This window comes from Maylandia zebra, linkage group LG16 (genome assembly GCF_041146795.1).
Source record: "Maylandia zebra isolate NMK-2024a linkage group LG16, Mzebra_GT3a, whole genome shotgun sequence".
In the NCBI taxonomy this organism is placed as follows: domain Eukaryota; kingdom Metazoa; phylum Chordata; class Actinopteri; order Cichliformes; family Cichlidae; genus Maylandia; species Maylandia zebra.
Window position 1 is genome coordinate 17,281,875 of NC_135182.1, and position 24,262 is coordinate 17,306,136.

Consider the following 24,262-nt stretch of genomic DNA (forward strand, 5'->3'; position numbering starts at 1 on the left):
TAAAGCTGCCCTAAGGGATGAGGCTGACCTTTTAGAGTAAGCATCTGATGACTCCCTATGGACAAGCCCATGCTCGTTTAGATGGAGTCTTTACATTTTATTTAGTTAGTTATTCATGCAAGCCACCTTGGGGGAGTCAGGCAGTCTGTGACAAATGCGACCTTTTATACCTGAACTGCATTAAGGTGATGACTGGAGGAAGAAGAAGGCTGTCTGTTGTTGAAACCATGTCCCTGTAATGTAGTTGCTTAAAGCCACTAAATGATCTTCCATCATTTTGAAAATAGGATTAGTTCATTATCCAAGGACACATTTGTGTATTTATTTGTCTTTTACATAAATAAGCCAACTACTGCTCAGGAACCCTTAAATCCCAATTAAAAAAAAGACATGTCTTTCAGTTTTTGTGTCTTTTTCTTATCCCACTAGAATAATATTTGTACAAAAACTCTCACACAGTCTGCAGCACATGAGAAAACACTGGATGGCTGAAATCTCTCCAAATGATTTGTGGCCTAAATGCTTATTCATTTCTAAATTAGCCAGAGGTGCTTATTCTTGTCAGGGCACCAATATCCCTAACAAGCACTTGCTTAATAAATAGGCATCCAGGGCACTAAACTTTAGGATGACACTATTTTGGAGTGAGTACCTCTTCATGTACTCAGTTATTTAAAATGCTGTCAAGAGGCTGCAGATCATCACTGAGAGTGCTGTCTATTAAAGGTGCTAAATGAGGACGTCTCTGCTTGGCTTTCATGTACAGAGTCTATTTTTATACAGATGTGATAGAAGGTTTTTGTAACACCATTTTTTAAATAGGAGTGGATTTCAACCATTCTGTACCCAAGGCACCTCCAAAAGTCATGCAACAATTTTAAGGCATACCTCCATGCCATCTGACACATCATCAGTTGTTCTTTTCAACCGTATATTGTCACAGAAAGGCAGCATCTGGATGAAGCACTAATGACACATAAGAAAACAACCTTTATTATCATTTTCTCTTAATCAGATGAGTACGTTTAAATGTCATTCTTGAATGCAGTTGCAGTAATAATGTATGGTTGACATCAAATACCCAGCCACACCAGTGTGCCTCACCCGTTGGCCTCACCACACCATTTGGGAACCACTGTTTTTTAGTGCATGAAGATTTATTTATATCCCATGTGCTGGCTGTGTTGTGAGAGAGGCTATACAGGTAGGTAAAAGAGCCACCATTAAGCTTTCCATTAAGACCACTCTGATCAGAACTACCAAGGAGGCAAATAATTGAGGTGGGCAAACGTCTGTGCACTTTACCTTCTCAAATTTCAGTGCGACTTCAGACCTAAAAGTTAAAACCAACCAAACCTGCACAGTGAGGCCTAGAATGACTCAGATGAAGCCTTCCTCTTATGCTCCTTTAAAATGTCTGCTAATGTGTATAAACTATCACTTGCAATTGTCATATAACACCAAATTCATTCAAGAATGAACAAGACGATATTATTTGACATATAACCTTTATTTGGATTAGTAGACATTGCACATAAAAATCTAAAGCAATTTACAACCATTAACATGACCAAATTGTACATGCATATTTAACACTGTGTGTACATTAGAAATACAGGGAGTGCAGAATTATTAGGCAAATGAGTATTTTGTCCACATCATCCTCTTCATGCATGTTGTCTTACTCCAAGCTGTATAGGCTCGAAAGCCTACTACCAATGAAGCATATTAGGTGATGTGCATCTCTGTAATGAGAAGGGGTGTGGTCTAATGACATCAACACCCTATATCAGGTGTGCATAATTATTAGGCAACGTCCTTTCCTTTGGCAAAATGGGTCAAAAGAAGGACTTGACAGGCTCAGAAAAGTCCAAAAATAGTGAGATATCTTGCAGAGGGATGCAGCAGTCTCAAATTGCAAAGCTTCTGAAGCGTGATCATCGAACAATCAAGCGTTTCATTCAAAATAGTCAACAGGGTCGCAAGAAGCGTGTGGAAAAACCAAGGCACAAAATAACTGCCCATGAACTGAGAAAAGTCAAGCGTGCAGCTGCCAAGATGCCACTTGCCACCAGTTTGGCCATATTTCAGAGCTGCAACATCACTGGAGTGCCCAAAAGCACAAGGTGTGCAATACTCAGAGACATGGCCAAGGTAAGAAAGGCTGAAAGACGACCACCACTGAACAAGACACACAAGCTGAAATGTCAAGACTGGGCCAAGAAATATCTCAAGACTGGTTTTTCTAAGGTTTTATGGACTGATGAAATGAGAGTGAGTCTTGATGGGCCAGATGGATGGGCCCGTGGCTGGATTGGTAAAGGGCAGAGAGCTCCAGTCCGACTCAGACGCCAGCAAGGTGGAGGTGGAGTACTGGTTTGGGCTGGTATCATCAAAGATGAGCTTGTGGGGCCTTTTCGGGTTGAGGATGGAGTCAAGCTCAACTCCCAGTCCTACTGCCAGTTTCTGGAAGACACCTTCTTCAAGCAGTGGTACAGGAAGAAGTCTGCATCCTTCAAGAAAAACATGATTTTCATGCAGGACAATGCTCCATCACACGCGCCCAAGTACTCCACAGCATGGCTGGCAAGAAAGGGTATAAAAGAAGAAAAACTAATGACATGGCCTCCTTGTTCACCTGATCTGAACCCCATTGAGAACCTGTGGTCCATCATCAAATGTTAGATTTACAAGGAGGGAAAACAGTACACCTCTCTGAACAGTGTCTGGGAGGCTGTGGTTGCTGCTGCACGCAATGTTGATGGTGAACAGATCAAAACACTGACAGAATCCATGGATGGCAGGCTTTTGAGTGTCCTTGCAAAGAAAGGTGGCTATATTGGTCGCTGATTTGTTTTTGTTTTGTTTTTGAATGTCAGAAATGTATATTTGTGAATGTGGAGATGTTATATTGGTTTCACTGGTAAAAATAAATAATTGAAATGGGTATATATTTGTTTTTTGTTAAGTTGCCTAATAATTATGCACAGTAATAGTCACCTGCACACACAGATATCCCCCTAAAATAGCTAAAACTAAAAACAAACTAAAAACTACTTCCAAAAACATTCAGCTTTGATATTAATGAGTTTTTTGGGTTCATTGAGAACATGGTTGTTGTTCAATAATAACATTATTCCTCAAAAATACAACTTGCCTAATAATTCTGCACTCCCTGTAGAGACAAACCAGGAGAGATAAAACCCCTTTCAAACATGCACTCCTTTTTACCTGCCAGGATCTAAGTGTGAATGAGAATCCCAACGACTTTTTCCATTAAGTTAGGGCAACAATATCAGAGCTAGGGACAGAGCAAAGTACAATACATCCATCCATTCGCTTCCGCTTATCCTTTTCAGGGTTGCGGGGGACGCTGGAGCCTATCCCAGCTGTCATATGTTATGTTTGAATTGGAGGAATGATGGCATGCCCTCACCTTAGCAGATTAATGAAGGCAGTAATATTACATGTCTGAAAAGGGCTGTATTTTGGATCTGCCAGACATGAGGATCACAAGTTTACTGAGCCGCTGCAGCAGCCTGAAAACATATTCAACATATTTAAAATATACTAATGCCGATCAGATGATCCTCATGCCGAGAGAGAACATCTGTTGTGTCTGACAAGTCAAAAACAATGAACCGCAGCTGCAATGACAATCAGAGACTCTGCACTGTCATAAGGGAGGTACCAAGGGAACCTCCTCCATCTAGAGCAAAAGCACGAACGAAAAAATTACGCATTTGCAAACTGCAGTGTCACAGCAGCACATATTTGTTAAGACAGCATCACAAACAGTAGCCAAGAAACCCAAATTAAATATTCGTCATAACTGTTTCCACAAAGTTGTCACTGATGCAACAAAGAGTCACAAAAAGTTATCTTTCATCACCATTTACCACAAACAGAAAAGGATTTCTAGCCAACACCTACATTTCTCCGTATAAACAACATTCACCATTATCCATATTATTTTCCAACACTGCCAAATGCTTTCATCTTCAGCTCTCATCTTGCCTCAAACAATAGTGACTCACATGTACACACAGCAAATGTATGAATTACTCATTCGCATACACACACACGCACGCACGCGCGCACACACACAGCTACTGTATTCTCCAAATGCTCTTAAGGCAATGGTGGCCTGGCAACTGTGACTATTCAAGTAAATCTAAATGCATCTTCGTATGCATCTCTAACCCTTCATCTCTGTTCACCCCATAGACGCCTACAGCCTGAACGAGTTGCTGAGAAGCATGGGACAGGACTATTTATCACCAAGAGACACGGTCAGCAGTTTCCCTTACAAAAACATCACAAAACAAAGAACAGTTCATTGTTATATGTAAACACTTGACAACATAGAATAGTGTACAAGCTAACTCTGCTAATTGCGCTTGTATTTGCGTGACGCTAAAAGGGGTTTTTTTATGCCTTCACATGTTGCCGCTGACATTCACGTCAAAATAGCTGCACTAATTCAAAATCTGCCCCCAAGACAGTAAACATCAACACTAATGAAACTATTCCCAGAATACTTAACTTTCAGACAGCACAACCTTTAATCATATTGTACAGCTTGATTTCTGTGCTCCACATAAATCATACTGATAGCAAAAATCACTAATACATATTTAATACACTGTAACAGTGAAGACTATATTAAAACATAACTCATTTTGCAGCTTGCTGTGCACGTGATGACTGTCTGTTCATGTTGATGTTTTCCACAACAAAGATGCTTGTGACAGCTTTAAAAAGGGCAGCAGTGTGTTTTTCTGTGGTTATTTTTGTTTCAACTTTTTTCCTTTTTTCCTTTAAAGATCTTAAACTGTTTGTTATGTCATAAATGAGCTCCTTGCTTTATAAGATAATGCAATTAAAATGGCAAATCTGGTTTTGCAGTCTGGCAAAGATGATAATGTTTCCTGGCGCTCCAGACCTTCTGAGGCACCAAACGGCCCCAAATTTACAGTATAAATTCTGTAATTCAACTGATTATGATTTACAATCAAATATAACTAGTCAGGGAATGTCCTTCATGATTAGGGCGACAACATTAGTTTGCTGTTTTTATTTCTTATTTTTCTCGGGCAAAATTGAATGTATAAATAATCTTTACACACAAACACACAAATGAAGTAAATTTCAAACCCTCATTATAATTTCAAAGAAATCCTTTGAAGAATGATTTTCTCTGGCTTGTTGTTAAAACATTTATTTGAATGAATGATTAAAATCTCATTTAACACTAGTAGTTCAATTGTACCTCTATTTCCTCACAATGACTTTAACCTTGCTAAACTTTGTAAAGACAATGCACAAGACACTTAAGAAAGGGTTAGGGGACAGATGCTTGTCTGGTTTCATGATGAAAATATAGTTCATTTATAGTTACTTCAGACAAAACATGCTTAGATACATGTATGCAAAATATCAGTATTTCGCTATCCTTAAATCTCACAGCTCTGCTGTCATTCTACACCTCATCCTGCCAAGATAGAGTTTCTTGTCCAAGTCCCCACCTGCTTCATCTTTGCTACCACCACCAGCGCCAAGACTGAAGGAGTTCTACCTCCTCCCATCATCCATCATCAGACACAGCTTTGCTATGTAACTTCACCTGAGTCTAATTGCCAAATAATTTATAACTGAAACTTTGTATTTCAATAATTCCAATTTTCAATTCATCCAAATATTCATTTATCACTGACTATGGCTGCTGCTGCTGGTCATTTATATGTATTGAGCTATTTAAAATAGAAACAAAAACTATGTTAAAATGCCTTATTGTGTCATTATTATTATTTTTTTTTAAATAATTAGTTATCTTAATGCTGAATGTGATATTAATCATAGGAAAGCCAAGATTTACATATCAGTTGGGAATCTGGACAGACGTTTATTTAACATTCAGATAACCGAGATTGAATTTTGACATTTATTTTCTTATCAGCATTTTACGGCTGGAGAGCAGATTTTCCATGAATGCCCCTGCCTCCGCTGCCCACTCAGGCAAATTTACTTCTCAGGCAGCTTTGCTTGCACTAAACAATTACAGCACTGTTCAAACTGTCAACCACGTGCACCAGAGAGTCCCTGTGCAACACCTGTGGACAGTATTCTTATCATTCTTCAGCAGCATTTCCCCTGAGCACAACTGCACCATGCGTCAGCTACACTAGTGTCAATACCCCAACATTTATTGTAACAAATGGCTACACCTTTATATAAGGGAACCACTCTAAAATGCAAGTAGCAGCTAGAGTTCATTGGAGAATTACCCAATGTCATGTATTGCAGAGACATGTAGTGAGTAAGGCTGAAGAAAAAGCTATTGTCATGCATGGAGCAGGGTATGTGCCATCGTCATGCATGTTAATAAGAAGCTGAAGCAAGAGGAGGCGAGGATGGTAGAGAAGTCAATCAATGCAACCACTTACAGGTTTGTATAGCCTTTATGGAGAAGAGGGGGATGTGTAGCTGGCATGATAATTAAAGAATGTGTCACATTATAAAGGCCAACCCATTGACTGAACATGATTGATTACTCAATCTAATACAAGTCTGTGGTAGTGCATAAAACAAGAACAACATTTCTACTGTATGAACAGTGCTGAGGCTGGATGAACAGGCCATAAAAAACACATTGTTCACACTTACTCTTCTTCACACTGACATTTAGACTGTGTGTAAGTGAAATTTACTAATGAGCGGTCCAAGCACAAACTATTCGTTATCACAGTTATTTTTAGAATGAGATTCATTTTCATGGCCAGTTTTAATTGCTGTGAAGGGAGAAAGCAGTATTTATTGGCATCTGTCCGTAATTGGTTGCGAGCAAATTCATAATTGAGCTGGAGTGTGTGTTTGTAGCTGATGGATGAGATGCAGTGGGCTGGGGAGTGAGGCATAACAACCTCTTTGACACTGCAGGGAAATAAGTCTGTTATAATTCTCCAGGACAAAAGTGCTCCTCTAATGTGGGAAACACCACCAGCAGATGCATAAATATCTCCCGTCTGCTGCTCAGTGCAGCGGCAGATCTGTGTTCACAAGGGAGGAATGTCTGCTTTACAAAGATTTAACAATGAGTTTGTCAGATCAGACTGAAAAACATAATTCCTTTTTCCGTGACATCACTTTCATGTGCATACTTTAGATCAGAGATATACATACAAAAGCTAAATGTCCCTGTGGAAATCAGTAAAGCTCAAACACTGTCAGAGGGGTAGATGAATGTCTGCCTCTTGAATTTCAATGATGATGGGGCCTGAGCGTGCACAGTGACACATGGAGGATCTCTGTAATGTTCTGTTTGTCAGTTTGTCCATGTGAGATCAGAGTTGTCTCAGTAAGATTTACTAGGCTAGTCTGGGTGTGTCAACAATATTGTCATTTGCTATATTTTCCATTATACATGCTGAGATTTCAGCTGATAAAATTATGTGCCCTAAAGTAGCTCTCCCACTGTAGGACATACATAAAAGGAAGTGTGCTGTTGCTCTCTCTCTCGCTCTCCCTGTATCTCTCGATAGATAGATAGATAGATAGATAGATAGATAGATAGATAGATAGATAGATAGATAGATAGATAGATAGATAGATAGATAGATAGATAGATAGATAGATAGATAGATAGATAGATAGATAGATAGATAGATAGATAGATAGATAGATAGATAGATAGATAGATAGATAGATAGATAGATAATGAGGGTTCTGGGAAGTGCCTGTACCTTGCACTTAACAGACTGGTTTACAAATGCAGTTCAGCAATAGGAGCAATATCTGGTGCTATAGCTACAATGTCATTTTAAGCATTAGTTGCAATGATATTGATAAACCATATTTACATCAAGCAGCAAACTCCAGGGCTAAAAAATTAAGCCATTGCAGACGTTCCAAAAAGTCCAGTCCCTTCAATAGCCACTGACACCATCTCTAAAATAAACATCTTTTATGTGCTTGGGCTTACATAATTTTTTTTCGTTTGATTTTTTTTTTATGTCATGACATGAATATCACATAACAACCCACACATTTATCAGCTGCCATGTAGCAATTTATAACATCTGGTGAATATTTGCAGCTTAAGAGCATTCCAGAACTTTTAAACTACACTTCTAACTTCAATAGTCAGAGGAAAAATAATATTTGGTAAATATAATATTTCGTTTTCAGTGGTGATAGTCTTTGTTGTCTTCATCCCACCTGGTGCTAATGCCATCATTATCAAACAGCAGCGCATCCATTCAGTCACCCGCATGTGGGCAACTTTAACCACTGGTGTCTTAAAACAGTACTCCCCAACTTCTATCAGCATGTGACATTTGCAACATTTGCTGCTAGAAGTAGTCAAAGTCAGGAATGAAGACGATCACAGCCCGAAGAGGCTCAATCACAGCTACAGGACTGCTTTGATCACACAACCTGGGATTTATTCAACCAAGCTGGAGGAATGCTTTTTTATATCACAAACTGTGGATGACAAGCAATGTCCAAACACTCTTCAAAAACCACAACACTTTCTTCAGAACATGTGACAAAGCCTGTTACAGCAGAGCAAGAGCCAATCTAAAAGAGTGGAATAAAGATGATGAAAAGGGCCTTCAAGAGCAGGACTGAGGACCACCTGATACATAACGGCTCCTGGAGGGTTTGGCAAGGGTTACAGCATAAAATCACCGTGAATGTGAATCAATGTGAATCACTGTGGAGGAGCTAAATGGTTTCTTCATCCAGTTTGAGGCCACAACAGACTCACTGCAGGAACAGGATGTGGGATATTTGCTAAGGTCAGACATGTGCTAAGGAGAGTACTCCAAGCATGTGCTAACCAGCTCACTGGGGTATTAGAAAAAGTCAAGTCAGGCACTATAATTCCTTTTCCCAAAAAGCCAGTCTCTGTGGACTTGAATGATTATAGATCCATTGCACTTACTGTATGGCTGTGATTATGAAATGCTTCAAGAAGCTTGCCAAGCATCACATTAAAAGCCGCCCCTCTCCCACACCTGATCCACATGCTTACAAAGCTAAGAGATCCTCAGAAGAGGCAATTGCCATAGCAATCCACACAGCAATAAACCACCCAGAACACCGAGGGAGCTATGTGACTATAGCTCTGCATTTGATATCATAATTAGAGACATTCTAGTCAGCAAACTATAAAACTCTCTTCATGTGGAAAGGGCACAAACATTCAAGTTTCTGGAGGTCTTCATATCTGAGGACCGTAAAATGTAAGGACAGGATGCTGATGGTGGCCTACTGGGCAACAAATGAGAGGCTGGTAACATACTGCATGTCGGCGTGGTATGCAGGCTGCAGATATGAAAGTACTCCAGAGAAAATCACTGGGTGCCCCCTCTCCCGTCTGGAGGACATTGCCCATTCATGCTACCTGAGCAGAGTTGCCAACATCATCAAGGACTTCACTCACGCAGGCTTTTAGCTCAGTTTCTTCTCTCATGCAATAAAAATCAAATGAGAAAAAATAATAAAAGTGTGCCACCCATCTGGCTCCTCTGCACCCGCACTTCATTTATTAATGTACATACAGATTTGTATATTTTATACAGGTTTTTAGACCTTTATTTATCCTAGATTTTATTGTACGTCTTAGTTATAATCCTGTATTTTAGGGGTTTTTTTTACGTTGCACCACAGAGTAACATCTCAGTTTCCTTGTATATATTTACAATGACAATAAAGGCCATTCAGTTTAGAAGCAGGCACTTTGTCCACAAGGCAAATGTATTATCAGCATTAACACAGACAACCAGCAACTGACTGCAAAACATCAAACACAGTTTTAAAGTTACATAGCAAATCATGGGTTTGTTGTTATAGCTACATAATTACTATTTAGTTATAAAGACTGTCTCACATATCATGTAGCCAACCATGGAGGTATTCACACTTAAGACTGGGTTTCTTAAGATAATCGATATATAATTTTATTCACAGTCATAAATGAAGCTTCTATGCTGCTACATCACATGGCATATTTTTTCACTTCACATGAATGTCCCTATGAGCACGTGTTAAAAACAAAAAGCTGGGGGGATGTTGGGTCTCGTGTTGCCTCTGTAGCTGTCTTTTTTGAATTGTTGTGAATCCATTTCCCTCAACAGGTTCCCATAGTGCTGACAGTAGTGTAACTAAACTTGGACATGGACGCACCTGTTGCCATAGCGTCCTCCTCATTGTCCCGAAGCCCACGATGACGACGCCGATGGCAAGGCGCGATGCAACATGAGAACGTGGCGAGCAGAGCTTTGCGGAAGCGTGTGTTCATGAAGCAGTAAATAATCGGGTTGACGCAGGCGGAGGTGTAGCACAACAAATGGATAAAAGCGATGGGGGCCCCTGAGAGCGTCTGTGTGGCAGAGCTTTCATCAAAAGCCCGCCAGGTGTTGACACAGTACAGTGGCATCCAACAGACAAAGAACAGGACAACAATCACCACCAACATGCGAATGACTCGTTTTTTGGCCTCTAGCTTGGCTTCTGATGTGTTGCTGCGTGGCCTCTCTGCCTTGATCGCCCTGCCTGATGCAGCCATTGCAGACATCTCCATCGTGTGCGGCCGCTGGACTGCAGTCACATAGCAACCGTCTCCATCATCGCTGCCAGCAGACACAGTAGAGGTCAGGCCATTTACGTCTGAAATGACAAACAGGGTGAAAGAGAGAGTATTTTGGTGTTAATTAAATGCAATAAAAACAAATTCTCAGCCAAGTTCTTTAAAACCTCATCCTCTAATGTTTGAGCGGTGCTCCTGCTTTGTGATACTTTATGCCTTTTGTGCCCTTTGGGGATGGGTCTGGATTATATCAGAGGCAAATTAAAATTCAAAACACAAAGACATAAAGGACAGACACTACTTGAAGGTTTAAGTGAACTGATGCCAAACCACTGGAACAAAACAAAAATACAGAACATAATTAAAACAATAAAAATACTGGATATAGGTATTATTCCAAATGATTGCACACTCAGTAGCAATGAAAATATAGACATAAAACTGTGTATTACTTTAAGAATCCATCTGTCTGTACTTCATGTCGGGGCCTTCTTCTGGCATGCTTTAAATCATTTAACGACACCTCTGCACCTTATAATGTTTTATCCTATGAAACTAAATTGCCACGTCGTTGGAAGGAAATTACATCAACATAATGAAAAAAGCAATAAAGTCACAAACATCCTATAATGGAGTGCTGTTGTATCCACTTGTGATGCCTTCGGCATTATTAAACTTTCAGACATTTACAGCACTTGATTAATGTTAGGGAAAAATGTTGTTTCCATTTAGAGAAGAACGAGTTTGCAAATACCTGAAATAAAAAGTGCTTGTTTACATTTTTTTAAAAATCATTTAATAACCTCAACCAAACAGTTTTTTTCTGAATACAAACCCATGGCTTTGTGTGTCCAAATGATTCCAATCACCGACTGCATTAAAACTAAAATTTGAAAATCAATTTAATTGTGAAGGAATACATTTTCTACAAGTCAGCGTTGTTAAACATAAAGGGTCTTGATATCAGAGTGATTCTGCCATCGCATTAAGAATAGTTTATTCTGGGAAATCATCTTTTATCCTGCAGCCAGCTGACTGACTCCTGTGTAAGGTTATTTTGGAGTCATTTAAAGAGCAACTTCTTGCCTTCATAGATGGAATATTAGCAAGTAATTCTTACTAGCCTATGGGGGTATTACAATTCAATAAAGCAATTTGAAAACCTTGCTTTTCCTCTATAAAGAAATAATAAAAGAGGATTCAGAATTAAAAGCCTCAAGGTACCACATACAAACAAAATCTGGTATTGTAAAGCACCTGCTGGATTATTAAACACATTTCATAGAGGCAGTTTTGCAGTCTGTGAGGTAAGATGCAATTTTTCAATCTCTTCTCCTCCCCTGTTTGTTTTTAATCCATATTGTTTTCCTCCAAAAACTCTTTTTATATTTGTACAATCTCTTTCTCTCTGAGAGCAAACAGATGGTAATGTCCATGCCTGCAGCTGCCAGCCAATCCATCCTCTAATGGAGCATCAGCAAGGACAGTCGGTGCTGCTATCACCCCAGACACGAGTTTGTATTCCGATAAAAGGTTATGTTTCACTTAGCCTGCGCACACTATATCAATTGTAGCACTAATGAAATTCTTGTAAAAATCCTCATAATTCACACAAACCCTGTAGAAAAAAAATGTAAGGTTCGAACTTGTTTGGTATGAGCTCATAAGAATTGTGGCATTCAGTAACAGAGAGTTTCATTCAACAGTGAAATCAAAACAAGAGTAAAGTCAATTAGAGAGCACTGACTGATCTGACTCATCAAGCCTTCAACTAATCCAAAATGCTGCAGCAAGAGTACTGACACGGACTAGAAAGAGAGAGCATATTTCTCCTGTTTTGGCTTCCCTTCATTGGCTTCCTGTTAAATCCAGAATTGAATTCAAAATCCTGCTCCTCACATACAAGGTCTTAAATAATCAGGCCCCATCTTATCTTAATGACCTTGTAGTACCATATCACCCTATTAGAGCACTTCGCTCTCGCTCTGCAGGCCTACTTGTTGCTCCTAGAGTATTTAAAAGTAGAATGGGAGGCAGAGCCTTCAGTTTTCAGGCCCCTCTTCTGTGGAACCAGCTTCCAGTTTGGATTCGGGAGACAGACACTATCTCTACTTTCAAGATTAGGCTTAAAACTTTCCTTTTTGCTAAAGCATATAGTTAGGGCTGGACCAGGTGACCCTGAATCCTCCCTTAGTTATGCTGCAATAGACTTAGGCTGCCGGGGGATTCCCATGATGCATTGAGTTTTTCCTTTCCAGTCACCTTTCTCACTCACTATGTATTAATAGACCTCTCTGCACTGAATCATATCTGTTATTAACCTCTGTCTCTCTTCCACAGCATGTCTTTTATCCTGTCTTCCTTCTCTCACCCCAACCGGTCGCAGCAGATGGCCGCCCCTCCCTGAGCCTGGTTCTGCCGGAGGTTTCTTCCTGTTAAAAGGGAGTTTTTCCTTCCCACTGTCGCCAAAGTGCTTGCTCATAGGGGGTCATATGATTGTTGGGTTTTTCTCTGTATCTATGAAGCGCCTTGAGGCGACTTTTGTTGTGATTTGGCGCTATATAAATAAAATTGAATTGAATTGAATTTATATCATATAAAAAACTCAATTGAATTACTCATAAAATGTCAATGTACTAAAAAAAACATCTACTTTGTGTTTGTTTTCGGAGTCCATCGTCTATTCGACTATTTTGTGCTTTTAACTGTTTAGTGAAAATACTAAGTATACTCTCTGTATACTGGAGCTACACACACAGATGAACTGAAATACAGGACCAACAAAAGTTCTATATAAACATTTAATATGAAGACGTTTTTTACTTCCTTTAACAAATCATTTCGATGAATATTTTTGCGATTCAGTTTAAAAGTGTAAAAAGTATGAATACAAGTAAAATTATTGTTATGGCACATTGATTCACCTGTCCATGTATTGAATTACTGCTCTTTTTCTCCAAAACATAAGTGTTAATATGCGTGTCCTTTTTATATTTATGTATTTACATTTATACACATTTGCCTCATTTTATATGATAGCTATGCCGTATGTCATGTGCATGCTGTTATGACAACTGAGATTAATAAACCTTCTCTGTTTCTGATTCCGATTTAAATGTTGTAGTTTTCTCTGTTTTTTATTGTTGTTTTCTTGGAACCACATGGCTTTCTGGAACATTAATTCAAACTTACTATTTTCTTTATGTTTTCTTTTATGTTTTCTATAAGTACTGTAGTGTAAATGGCCTCACCTGAAGAATCTTTTTTATGGCCCATTTCAAACTGGATGCCTCGATAAAGTTCTCTCGAGATCAAACCGTAGGCCACGATCATCATCACGCCTGGAATGGCGAACAGTACAAGCAACAGCAGAATGTACCTAAAAGAGAGACGAGAAGTTTAAAAATCCAACCACAGTGGACAAAAAAAAAACAATAACACGTGAACTCCGTGTACTGAGTTGCAGTCTGTATATATCTTATGAGTAACGCATTCATCACGTGCTTTGTATGTTTGCCTGTTGGTTTGTTGGGTCACAGCAAAGCATTGCATTTGAGCATTTTAACATCCAACAAGCTTGTTGCCTGGACCAGAAATAAAAACACAACTTGGATAAAAATGGAAACAAGTAAAGACAGTAGTTCTGGAACAAAATTCATAGCAGTTGTACATATACAGCATTATTACATGAGCGGTGTCTGCTAATGGGTCGCGCCACACTCAGGTTGAAGGCGGCTCTCAATTACACACCTGCAAATGTTACAGTGAGTGAATTTAACAAAACAGGGATGTTTTCCTGTTGGCAAAATCTGAACACTGATGGAAAAAAATCCTTCTTTCCAAGGATTTTTTAAAGTGGTCTCTTGAGGATTAGTTCTCCAGGCTTTCTGAAGGTCTTTCAGAGTTTGTCTTTGGTACTTAATGAATCTCTTTCTTTCTTCTGTTCTTTCTTTTTGTTAAGCCAGCAAATACCTACCTATGAAAAGGAATGTAACTCAAAGAATGAACGAATGTTGTGGCTACACATAACAGACCATGAGCAAAAAAAACCCCATTTTAAATTATATCTTTAGGCCTTTGTTACAAGCAGCCGTGTTGCAAAAGCATATAATTTGTTCCCATTTATTTGGTTGAATGTATGAAAAATGCCAACGTTAGCACAGTTTGACAGGCATAAATTAGAAGTTTGGCACCAACAAGGTGATTGCCAAAGATATTAGTTGAAAACTTGCGCAGTTTTGGAATGTCCCTCACAAAGCCTGGAGACTGAAGACTACTTATAGAAATGAAAAGAAAGTAAAATGTTTGTTTCTAAGCTCATTAGAATTGTGCAAACTCTGTTTTTTCCTTATGTGCTGTATTCCCATGTATGTTTGGTCATGTTTCAATCAATCACTGCAGCTATTTCTCATTTCCCCAGCAAAATATAAAGAAATCAGGCTTGAGACACACAGTATTGTGTGTCTAAATAAAATAATAATAATAATAATAAAAGTCTTGCAGGGAGACTGATGAGATAATGTCTCAAGTGGAGATTAGACCAATGACCTTTCCATTTTTAACAATTCCCAAGGTACTCATCTAATCAGCCATTTCATGAAGAAACACATACCACCGAGGGACGACTGCACATTAATATTCCAGAGGTTTATACAAATACGTTCACCATTGTAGACACACACAGTGAGACAGGATTATAGTTTTCATTGAGACACACAGAAAAGACATAGATACGCTTTAAAAAGTATAATCTTTTTATGTGGACTGGATGTTTTGAGGCCATTTGCTACATAAATTGAAAATCAAATGAAATGGGATCTAGCGCTCAGTGAAAGATTCACAAGGTGAAAACAATACCAGCTCTGCTGCTGCAGCTGCTTCGCTCTGTGGGTCAAATGTTATGATAATACATCAGAGACAGTGGGAGCAGAATTTATACCCAGAAGAGAAAATGAAATACAAACGTGACAAATCAGACACAAATACAAAAACAAAAATAATGAGCACACAAAGATAATCACATGGTCGCCTGAAATTACATCCAAAGCCTGTTTTATCATAATTCATAACAAAAACACACTGAAGCATGCTCTGTTGTCTTCACCTGTCCTAATGGTTCCACATAAACATTGAACAGACATAGTTAAAATAGGCTCCAGGTCCAAACATGGAAGTGAATGAGATATTTCAACACAGAGTGGCTTACTGAAAGGACACAGAGACACACACACCACTCATAAACACACACAGTTCATCTAAAGTTTATTACATTAAAAATCACTTTGTGATTGCAAGTGTTGTGAAAGTAAAGAAGGAAGGATGGCCCGACAGCGGGCTTGATGATGAAGTAAAAATATAGCTGGAAATGTGTGTTTATAATACGAGTAAAATGTTCAAACATATTTCCTATGAAGAAATAGGAACTTTTAATCTTCAGTCTTATAGTTGCCAAAAATATTGTTGCATGGAGTTAATTTAATGCCTGACTAAATTAAGGCTATGTAGCATGACTGAAATTTCATGGTATATTAGACCATCCTGAGTTAAAACAACTTCCACTGTGTGACTGCGTACCATATCCACTCATGGTGTCTATGTTCGTTAATCCAGGAGACATCCTTCTCTAAATTTCAGAGCATTAATGACTTTTCAGATATGTTTTGTTGTTGTTTTTCTTATATTTTTTATCAAATATGCATACAATAAATATATTACCTCACCATAATGTTAAAGAAATGAAAAGTATAACAAATAAAATGGTCTACACAAGAGACACTGATTTTGATCTCTTTGTAGTCTCTTCTTATTTTTCTCCCGCACTAGCTCATTAGGTAAGAATTAGAATTTGTTATAAATACAACTTAAAACAAATGTCACAGTAGTAAAAGAAGACATCAACTTCTACAATTACCCTAGCCATAGCAAATAAAATCTTGTATTAATCAGTAAATCAGAACTTTTCATAAAACACTGCAATGATGGGTCTTGGTGCTGCAGGTGTACTTGGTGTGGTATGTAATTCACTTATTACAAGGTGTTGCTTCACATAATTGATTTGGCAGAGTTTTATGTCCCTCCTGTCACAATCCCAAAGGGGATTTGTATCTCCAGCTGGAATCAAACTTGGCAAGAGAATGTGTGGATACTATGGGCACTTGATACATAGCTCATATACACACATATATACACATGGATACAAAGGCTTTATTGTTATGAGGAAAAATAAATAAGTCACCAGCAGAAAAAAAATGTTGCAAACTGACAAAACAGAACATTTGCCAGTTTGCTGTTCTGGAGCATTCAGACGTGTGCTAACACAATGCCACAATGGACTTCCCAGCAAACCACCACCCCTAAGGTTAGACTGTAGAACAGGGGCCCCAACTCCAGGCCTCGAGGGCCGGTGTCCTGCAGGTTTTGGATCTCACCCTGGGTCTATACACCTGAATCAAATGATTAATTCATTACCAGACCTCTGGAGAACTGCAAGACATGTTGAGGAGGTAATTTAGCCATTTGAATGAGCTGTGTTGGATCAAGGACACATCTAAATACTGCAGGACACCAGCCCTCGAGGCCTGGAGTTGGGGACCCGTGCTGTAGAACAATCAAGAATATTGTGGCATGGACTTCCGGAGCAATGCCCTTTGCACAGACAAGACTAACGTGAAGATTTTTGCTACATTTGGCAAAAACCAAACGCAACATATCAGCACAAACATCTCAGTGTCATGCTGCACAGCCACGGGAACTGGGTATCTTGCGGTCATTGAATTGACCATGAACTGCTCTGTATACTAAAGTATTCTAGAATCAAATGTGAGGCCATCTGTCTGACAGCTAAAGCTTGGTTGAAATTGGGTCATGCAACATGACCGTGATCCCAAGCTCACCAGCAAATCTATAACAGCCTGTCTGGGGGGGAGAGAAGCTTTTTACGTCACATTACAGAGTTATCCGAAAGTAATATAAGTGCAGAAACGAAGTTTTTGATATTAAAACTCGTTTTTCAAGGTGTGTGCTAAGTTTTTCATAGAACTGAAGATTTGTGTGAAAAACTTTCTTTACTGAGTTTACCAAGTTGATAAGGGTTGAGGGTAAGGGGTAAGCTGCATCCACAGTGGAAGCGATTCATTTGTCATGTTTCACTTTGAAGCTTAAAGGTGGTTGCTTCCAGGTTCCTGTTGCCTAGGTAACCCCTCTAATGTATTTACGATCAGGTCATATGTCAATCAGATCTTATTCTCTCATTTGCTTACCTGGAAGTTCAGAGCACTTTATCTCAGATCTCATTCACTTTGCACTGGCATTGCATGTTACAGATTACGGGCCATTAAAGGAAATTTCTGCCAATTTTTTTTCTCATAATTTTAGAATAAGAAAACAAATTATTCCGAGAACTGTTTATTTTGTGTAATGTATCTAATAATCTATTTTTAATTCATTGTAACTTCATTTAGTTTGAAAATGTTTAGTTGTAGCTTAGTTTTTAATAGTGCCAGTGCTAGTTTTAGTCTTTTTAATTATATTTTAGCTATTTTGTATTGCATAGTGTACATGCCCCTGTGTTAAGATTTGCAAAAATTAGTACAGGTATTTTAATAAATACAGACTCACAGTGTTGTAACACATCAATCAATGCCTAACCAGGCAAGTTGCAACGCAAACTATAATAACCCTGGTCATCGGCGTAACTTTGTGCTGAACATTGGGGGGGGGGGGGGGGGGGGGGGGTGTCATGATCTCTGTCTAAATAAATAAATAAATAAATCTGGGTAAATTCCCAGATGAGTAAACATGCAACTATTTTGCTGGTGATACCTGAAACGAGTAAAGAAAATCAACAGCCTATTTATGCAAGATTATTCATAATTTTATTGAGGGGGTTATATTGGTTGGGTCTGACTATTGGGGGGGGGCGGGGGGGGGGGGGGGGGGGGGGTCATAAGCCCCTAATGCCCCTGGAAATTACACCCTTGACCCTGGTGATGGGTGAAGAGTATTATTTTGAACATAGCACTCATGATTTATGTTACCAAAGTGAACCAAGACACGCACCAGGTCTGCTCCGCAGTTGCGACAGGCCACTTGTGGCGACACCGGTGTGCTGTAGTGTTGTCACGGCGCGGAAACGACTCCAGGTGACTGATGATCGGATAGGGGATCATAATGATCAAGGCCAGCACCCACGTGGCAGCAATCACCCGATAGGCGTGCGAACGGGTCTGCCATACCCGTGACTTCAGGGGGTTACAGATGGCGCTATAGCGCTCAATTGCTATGGCAACCAGGCTAAAAGTGGAGATGCTCACGGATATGCCTGTTGGAAAACAAACAAAAAAGTAAGCAGGTAAAATACTGTGTTCTTGCTATCTTGTATCTAATGACATCTTTTATTGTACTGTATAAACCTTTATTACTGCTCAGTGCCAAAAAAGAGTTTGGACCCATAATAAAAAAATAACACAAAGCAAGTAGGCTATTATCTGCAATCATAACAAAAAGCTGCAGTCGGTGGAGACGTGTTTGCAAATGAATATAGTGTGAGGTGGAGACAGTTATCTGAATCATGTGGTGGAGGAAATCATGCTGGCCTGAGCCACAGATTTGATCTGCCATCCCTGTAGTGACAGGGCAAGACGGGAAATTACTCTTCACCTCTCTTATCCAGGTCTTCAGCAAGAATACACAATACAGACTGAGTGTGTGTGTGAGTGTGTGTGCGTGTGTGTGTGTGTGTGTGTGTGTGTGTGTGTGTGTGTGTGTCAGAGAGAGGGAGCAAGAGACCCTTAGGTGCACTATGGTTATATACGAAGGAAGCTTTAGAGCATCCCCCAAGGAAGCAGGAGACAATCCACCAATAGTCTCCCCTTAGGGTCCTTTTCTTCAGTGCACCTTAATGATGGCTGCCTTCATAAGCTTTACATGAGCCTTCTTTTCTCTTCAGTTCTCAAATAATTCTGGGCACAAAAGCCCTCCTGTTCTTGTTTGCTTTATTTTTTTTGACATATTTGAATATCAATAATTGCATTGGAATTTCTTATGTTGTTAGCATAAAAATGTTATGTCCTCTCCTTTTCCAGGTATCTGCGTTACAGTACATTAATTAACTACTTAAATGAAATAAGCAACCATATTACACACTGAATTAAAGACTAAAGCTTACCTCCATCTCATTCCCCCTTCAAATTATTTTAAGAGGCCATTCTGTAGAAAATATATACTTAAACATTATGCTTAACTCTTTCCACTCCGTGGACAAATGTGTTTCTGCTATTTGTGCAAACGCAATTTTTCAATGGTTGCCAAGGGCGGCACATTCACTCATTAAATTGTGCTTCATTTACTCTATGTAGCAACCAATTTGGTGGAGACACAGTTGAGAATTCAGGGTCAGTAGCCCCAGTCTAATCTTGATATTTCATCATCACATTTTATCTTTAAAGATGTAAAATTGCGCGTTTGTGCTCCAGGTTTTTTTTTTTTTTCAGTCTGGGTTTATGAAGACTTGTTTTTTGAATTTTTAAAGAAGCTCTCAAGTGTCTCTTGTCTGTAGAAAGCTCTAGCCTCACAGCTGTTGAGCTGTTTATGAAGTGAGGGATGGTGCATAGGTGGGAATGTCAAAAAAAGGCTTCAGACTGAGCGGGTTAGGGGCACGTCATCCTTGTTACAAACAAGTGAGAATACGTGCCACTTGTATAAGCTGAAGGTCAAAAGGTGAGAGATCCTAACCCTCTGTCTGCTATTGCTCCCCATTGTTTTCACAGATTTTATTAAGGTTAAGTGAAGTACAGGATTAGAAAGCAACAGGAACACTATAGTCAGTGCATCTGAATGGTGTCTTCATTTAGTATGAAACCACCAGCTGCCACTGATGATTGTTTCATTTTCTAATATCCATCCATCCTTTTCAGGGTCGCGGGGGGCGCTGGAGCCTATCCCAGCTGTCATAGGGCGAGAGGCGGGGTACACCCTGGACAGGTCGCCAGTCTGTCGCAGGGCCAACACACAGGGACAGACAACCATTCGCACTCACATTCACTCGCACATTCACACCATTCACACAATGGCAATTTGGATTTTCCAATTAACCTATCCCCTTAAGCTGCATGTCTTTGGACGGTGGGAGGAAGCCGGAGTACCCGGAGGGAACCCATGCAAACACGGGGAGAACATGCAAACTCCACACAGAAAGACCCCAGCCTGATGTTGGAATTGAACTCAGGACCTTCTTGCTGTGCGGCAACAGTGCTAACCACCGTGCCACCATTTTCTAATAAGCCAAGTTAATTGTTTTCCAGGTAAAATTGACTTAGCTTTGCAGTCAAACTCGAAATGTAATTGCTTAGATTTAAAATAGCAAATGATGCCAAATCAGCTTGCATCAGACAAAAAGATTTTTGCTTTTGAAAAATGATACATAATCAATGATTACATGATACATGATTATAGATTTTCTTTTGTTTAAGCCATTATTTTTGCCTTTGCGTTAAACTTTTTAAATACAGTTAATTTGTTTGTTTTTGTTTTTTCTATTTCTGGTTGCAAAGTATTCCAAATCTGTGGGCCCTTAACTGTAAATGATGACTGACCCAATATCCTTTACAGATAACTCGATCACCATTAACAACTCCCCTCAGAGCCCAACTAATTTACCAAAAGCCAGAAAAGTAATTCCGTAGTGAACTGAAAAATGTATCTCTTTATAATCTGCAGACAAATGTCTGATGAGGAAAGAATTAAGAAAAGTGTCCAGGCAAGCATGAATGTTGCCTATAGTAAATGCCATAATTGGAGAAAATGATGTTCTTTTATTCATCCTCATCCTTTAGCCGCCCCTCCTTGAGCCTGGTTCTGCTCCAGTATTCTTCCTGTTAAAAGGGAGTTTTTCCTTCCCACTGTCATCATTCTTGGGGGTTTTCCTTTTCATTTTTCATTATTATAAGGTCTTTACCTTACATTATTAAATGCCTTGAGGTGACTGTATTGTGATTTGGTGCCATAAACATAGATTTGAATTGAACTAAAATGTAATATTTACACACTGCTTGCTAACAAATGACAGCATCTTTAGCTTTGTAATTATCTGTAACCTACTGTCGCTGATTTAGATTTCATACATTATTAATATATATATTGTGTATTCATTTATATAATTCATATATCATTAATACTGATTTTAAATGTTGTTCTTGTAAATATGAGATGGAAAGTGACTCCCATTAGTCTGGAGTGAACTCTAAATTTGCAGATATTTGCAGAAATTTGGAGCAAAGTTACTGAAAGTTGCTTCACATTCTTTAGTTTCATGGCATTAAAATGGCTTTTGATGATTTGCTATCCTCACCACAAGCTTGAACTTTAACACTGTTCACAGAAAAGCCCATACAGGCTCCCTGAAGAAATTCCCATTGGTAGAGATACTTTTAACCTCCATCAGAAGGTGTCTGACCTCTCATCTTATTGCAAACCACCGATGTGCGACTGTGCTGCTTAAAATTCAACTGAATCAGATTTATACAGCACTTCATAGCAGTTCTTCTGTATCAGCTAAAAAGATTATCACCAACATTGTACCAAGGACATTTGTACGTACATTATCGTTCTGTAAAACACAGCTATATTTACAATGTATGTCTATATATGTCTTTACCATAGGGAAACCTAAAATTTATGGTACAGATAGATTAAAATGAAATAAATTGTATCTCTCCAATAAGCTTAGCTAAGAAAATTTAAGAAACTAAAATGTTCCTAAAATGTAAAAAGGTAGCTTCCAAATATCTGAAATCACTACACCCCCTTTCTCTCACCCATGAGGTAGGTGACTATCTTGCACATGGCAGCTCCAAAGATAAAGTCCTTAAGGATGCTGGGGATGAGGTTGAAGGGCATGCAGAAGATGGCCATCATCAGGTCACTGACGGCAAGAGACAGCAAGAAGGTGTTGGTCACGGTGCGCATGCGCTTGTTGACCGTTAGAACAACAATGATCAGCAGGTTTCCGAATACACTCAGGAAGAAGATCAGCGAATAGAGCAGGATCCGAAGTGTGTGGTCTTCATCTGGTAACAAAAAGAAGAAGAACACAGGGAATATTAGCGTGCTAAAGTGTTAGTCTGTTTTCATTCAGTGGTGTACTCTTCACTTTTTAGCTTCATAAAGCTGTCTAATTCTCGCTGTGTTTATTAAGTTGTAAAAGTCAATGAGTGAGCAGGGTCTTATCTGCTAGGATTTGTCTCTTAAAGGTGGAACGTCTGATTGTGCAGCCAACAGCAGTACAATTGGGAGTTGTTACTGTTAAAATATTATTATTATATTGTAATGCTTTGCACAGTTTTTATTACCTTTAAACTGCGCTGGTTTGTTTGTAAAATGTTAGATGCTATTAAGTGACAATATGCCATGGCCACAATGAAGGACATTACAGTGTCGGTGACTGTGTCCAAACTGTTATGGTGTGAAAAGTGTCCTGACAGTTCAATTTATCCCCAGCTGAAAATTTGCAGAGTGGCACTGCTCTGTTTCCTGTCTATAAACACTGTGTTGGCCAAAAATTGTTGTGGTCCAAGAGCATCAGCAACAACAGAGGGGACCTTGTTTTTACATCCAGTAGTGGTCTCTTAAAAATCGTAAAATATTGATCATATCATTGATCACAAAATATAAGAGACACTATTCGTCAGCATCTCTTGTATTTTGTTTTGAGATTTACTTTGTGTCTGTTTATTGCCTTGGTTATGTTCTTCTGTTTTCTGTTCCCCTCTTGTTCACATTTTCCCAATTTGCCCTCAGCGTATAGCTCCTGTTCTACCTTTGTCAGTGTGCCTGATTGGCCTCATTTGTGTGCTTCCTGTTGTTCCTAGAGTTTGTGAATTTTGCTCATTTTGTTTTGTGGACTGTGGACTCTGACCTAATCAAAGGTTAGGTTTTGTTTAGCTTGTCTTCCCTAGTTTCTTTTGGCCCACTTTTGGCATAACCGTAAAAATTATTGCAATGAAACAAAAAGTTACATGGATTTAACCTTAAGTTTTAATCAATAGAAGACAATTGTGTATCTACAGAGTGATGGTGATGATAATACAGAAGAGGATTAGGGCCACTGGGGGAAAAAAAAGTGGGTACGTCTTTTTTTTTTTTCTTTTTCTGAATTCTGAGAAAAAGTCAGAATGGTGCAACTGCATAAAAATTATAGAAAGTTATGCTAGGAAAAAGGACTATAGTTGGATGCACCTTCTTATTAGTTTAAATATTTAAACTTTGCTGTAAAAATTCACTTCATGCTGCCTCATGAAAAATCCTGTGAGCTGGATCCTCCCATAAGGTAGTGGACTCTCTCCTGATACCACTGGCAAGATAAATGACCCTTTTTAAGTCGAGAGGAGCTGACTGTGTTAACCTTGGCTTTTAGAGAGACAGAGAAAAAGGGAAGAGCTTAGAAAAGAGAAAGTGAAATCATAAGCTCTGAAGATGTTATTGTAATTTGATTACAGCTGCCGGTTGTCCTGACGGCTGTATGGGGCAAATATCTGTGGAGTCAGAGGTGTAACACAACTTTTATATTGGAACCTCTTTTTTTTTAATCCACGATTTTGATGATGATATTGTGGCGGGGTGTGGTTAGCGGTGCCACTGCAGAAGAGGAGTGGCGCAGTGGGTTCAAGGCGT

At 39.1% G+C, this 24,262-nt stretch overlaps 1 protein-coding gene across 1 annotated transcript in view; it reads right to left on the bottom strand.

Annotated features, from left to right (window-relative positions):
- Nucleotides 1-1,495: 1,495 nt before the first annotated feature.
- The window catches only part of cckbrb (cholecystokinin B receptor b), a 37,046-nt gene continuing 14,279 nt past the window's right edge, over nt 1,496-24,262 (bottom strand). The window contains exons 2-5 of the mRNA XM_004551364.3: nt 22,408-22,659; nt 18,653-18,914; nt 13,846-13,973; nt 1,496-10,674 (exon numbers count right to left, since the gene is read on the bottom strand). Coding sequence (XP_004551421.1) covers nt 10,136-10,674; nt 13,846-13,973; nt 18,653-18,914; nt 22,408-22,659 — 1,181 coding nt within the window. The 3' untranslated portion in view covers nt 1,496-10,135. The remainder of the gene's footprint in view (nt 10,675-13,845; nt 13,974-18,652; nt 18,915-22,407; nt 22,660-24,262) is intronic.